General features: G+C 38.1%; 1 protein-coding gene across 1 annotated transcript; it reads right to left on the bottom strand.

Annotated features, from left to right (window-relative positions):
• Positions 1-947: 947 nt before the first annotated feature.
• LOC106150925 (beta-1,3-galactosyltransferase 5-like) lies at positions 948-3001 on the bottom strand. Its single transcript, XM_013523953.2, has one exon. The coding sequence runs from the start codon at positions 2610-2612 to the stop codon at positions 1470-1472; it is 1143 nt and encodes a 380-aa protein (XP_013379407.2). The 5' UTR covers positions 2613-3001; the 3' UTR covers positions 948-1469.
• Positions 3002-3717: the final 716 nt, after the last annotated feature.

Consider the following 3717-nt stretch of genomic DNA (forward strand, 5'->3'; position numbering starts at 1 on the left):
TGATTTGGATGTGTTCAGCCCACTTGAGGTCTGGGGTTAAAATAACACCAAGTATCTTAAACTTTTTGACCTTTTCTACACGTTCACCATCTATTTCCAATGTTGGTATTGTAAGATTACAGTTCTTGGTAAAATTTATGTCCATCAACTTAGTCTTCTTTACATTAAGTTTCATCTTGTTTTGCTTGACCCAGTCAGCCAATTGGTCTATTGCTTGTGGTAGATGCGGTGTTTTGCCAAATTTGCAAATTTCGTAAATGGAGGTATCGTCGACAAACTTAATGTCTGAACAACAAGTTTTCAGGTCATTAATCATTGCAAGGAAAAGAATGGGACCCAATTTAGTGCCCTGAGGCACTCCCCCCACTAGCTGAACCCAATCAGATTTAAAGCTACTGCATTTTACTCGTTGCAACCGTTCACACAGGAAGGAATAAATCCAACATCTTACAAAGTCTGGTATCCCTTGAATTTCTAATTTTTTCATTAAGATATTGTGATCAATCCTGTCGAAGGCTTTAGCAAAATCTAAAAATAACACCTGAGCATAAGACTTTGTTGTGGGGGATGGTTCATGTCCTCCTAGTAATTTATGAGTTAATTCAACTAAGGCATGAGTAGTTGAGCTATTTTGAATGCCACCAAACTGTGCTCTATCAATAATAACATGTTTAATTATACTCATTAATAATGCACATTGAGTTTGATTGTGTGTAGCTTGGACGAATAAAAAATATTCGTTTTTAATAAGTTTCAACACCACTAAACTTGATTTTTTATTAGACTCAGCGTTGCTTGCATGTTGCATGCGCAAATTTAACATTCAAACTTTCCAGATGCGATTCAATCGAACGTCAACAGCGGACGCAAAAGAGGTATTTATCTATAAAAAATCGTCCCCACCTTAAACTCATTGAGTTCTGTTGATTTAAAATAATAATAATATATCCAGGCAAAGAGCCATTTATTAAAATTTAGTCAAGTCACAAGTTTTTCGTGCACCATTTCAAAAGCCGAACTATAGTCAACAAAAAAGAACCTGACATAATATACGTTCTAGGAAATTTAATGCACTGTGTAATGTAACAGCAACAAAATCCCCGTTGGACTTGTTCATTCGATATGCAAATTGAAACGAATGAAAAATTGTTAAATTTGTCAAGTACTTTCAGACCTATGGGAGTAAAAGCCACAAGTCTAGAGCCACCGAGGCAAGTGTGCGTTTGGAAACACAGATTGTTTGAAAATTTTCGGTACTCGACTAGAATGTGAAGACCTATTATAAACATTCCTCAGGACATCAGAGTGTTTCTCGGCACAACAATTTTATAAATCAGAAGTGATCCATACGGTACAGAAGTATTTTCACTGTATGATCGCCACTCTAGTTGTTTATTTGTTTTTTATAAAATTAATGACGTATAAAAAACCTTAGCAGTACACTGATGTAGAATATTGGGTACTATTAATCACCAGTTTTGTATGGTTTCACAGCCATGCACAGCGTATGTGTGATCAAAGTCGTCTACATCTGAGCAATAATCAAAAACCTCCCATCCAGTGACAGTACAGTTTGGACGCTGAGATGAACGAAGTTCTTTCCAATATCGCCAGCGCAAGTTTGAAGCAGCGTGGTGAATTGTGATATATCCATCGTATAGACAATAGCTGTAATGATCACCCATACGGAAGTCTGGCAAATCATGGTTATGGCTGAGTGTTAAATTAGCTTTTCTCGCGCATATTCCCATGAAAACGTCCTCGAATTTAAAGAAGGGTGTTTCCATGGCGGCTGAATAAAGTTCTTTCACGGTGCTGTGCCCCAAGACATAAGCCGGTCCTGAAATATACGGTGGAAAATGTTTTTCAGGCCATTCGTCATAGCTTGTGTACCACTTATGGTGTTTAGATCTAAAAGGTGGTTTGTTTACCAACAAAGTTCCCATGTACAGTATTGGCACTCGCTTCCACGGCAAACTATACAGATATTCGGAAAGTTTCTCGTAGCTTACAATCATATCGTCATCTGATTTCAAGAAGTATAGAGCTTTTGGGCAGTGCTGTAGCGTCCAGCGTAAGGCTACGATCGTTTTTAGTGTCAAATTTAGGTAACTGTCTTCAAAGTCAGCTTGAATAATGTCTCCGTACTTGTCGTTTTCGGCCTTCAATTTGTATTGCATTGTGGCATTTGGACTTCTTCCTGTTAGAAACAATGTACGGATTTGTTCGTCTTTGAACTGCGTTCTGGAACCCCACGTTTGACGGAACTGTAAACGCTGCGCGAAATTCTGAGGTGTCGTCACTACAATAACCAGTAAAAATACCCCATCGTGAAGACGGCCCGTCGTGTGGCAAACTTCAGGATTGTTTATAGTAAAGTTATAACTTTCTTTATGAAGAAATTCCTTTGTGTGTTTCCATTCATGACTTAAAACGTGTCTACCCACCGCATCGGTTTTATCAATTAGATGCTCTTCACCCGACTTTACCCGAGTGATAGATTCACTATTCCTTCCATGGCAGCGTGAACGCGTTAGTTCAACTATAACGAATATGACAAGAGGTATCAAAATCATCACGTACAAAACACCTTTAACACGTCTGCCTCTCATGCTGCCTTCGAAGTCCCCTTCTTTTCCAACAGCTCATGTCATATTTATAAGAATACATTGTCCTGTCGATGACGTGTTCATATTCAGCATGTGTTGAAGCAGCTGTTGTATTGATAGCTATCTCCCCACGTGGGGGTGTATGACACTAGCATGGTGAGAAGGGCAGGGGGATTATGATTGGAAAAGTATCAAATGTTGATAAGACGGACACTCGTCAATAGTGACACATAAGAATTCATCACTGGCGGGAAAATTAGTGGCTGAGCAGAACCCTACAATCTTGGAAAAAGGGACAGACCTAAACCGAGTGATTTAAAACAATGGATTACCAGCAACTTTCCGTTACCAGACACAGATGATTTGCTAGTTATTGCTACATTGAAATGTTGGGTTTTCTTTCTTTTTCAAACCGGGGAAACATTATGCAGTATGCTGTATCCGAAAAACATTTCGTATCTGAATAATCATCATTTTTCATATCCATCTGCTTTGGGTAGGATTACCTACAGCTGTACCTACGTACCTACTCAATGTACTTATGACTTGGGTGTTGACCCGCCTTGTTGAATCGAATTAGATATACACATGAAATACGTACATTAAAGTAACCTCATTCACCACTGGATCTGATCCTTTGATTGATTTAGTTTTATTTTCCTTTGACTTACCTATTCCTCGCTAGTAGTAGTAGTAGTAGTAGTGGTAGTAGTGCTAGAGGTAGTAGTAGCATTTTGTATACAATGTACAAACCATATATTATGCAAGCAGAGCAAATTATTTTCCAGCGTAGAGTAGGCTGGAAAGATGGCTTTATTTACACTAGACAACTGTAATAAACATAAGAAAAATGATACGGTGTATACACTTAAAAAAAAAAATAATAATTCTCGAAGGTCTAAAGGGAGGGTTTAGTTTAATGTTCCTTCAATTGGTTTCCATTGAATTGGAACGCATGTGACATTCGCAATTTCAAGACATGTTTTCATAAAAACTAGATAGCGGTCTAATCCATGTGCATTAAAGATTTGCCTTTTTAGACTGGGGAGCCAGTTTGCGCATGACCTCAAAATGGCAAAAAAAAAAAAAAAAGCGGGGATTTAAACTT

Source organism: Lingula anatina, chromosome 1 (genome assembly GCF_051362555.1).
Source record: "Lingula anatina isolate TDL-2025a chromosome 1, LinAna3.0, whole genome shotgun sequence".
Lineage (NCBI taxonomy): Eukaryota > Metazoa > Brachiopoda > Lingulata > Lingulida > Lingulidae > Lingula > Lingula anatina.

Coding starts and splice junctions, on each gene's coding strand:
- LOC106150925 (XM_013523953.2), bottom strand. CDS start 2,612: ATGAGAGGCAGACGTGTTAAAGGTGTTTTGTACGTGATGATTTTGATA.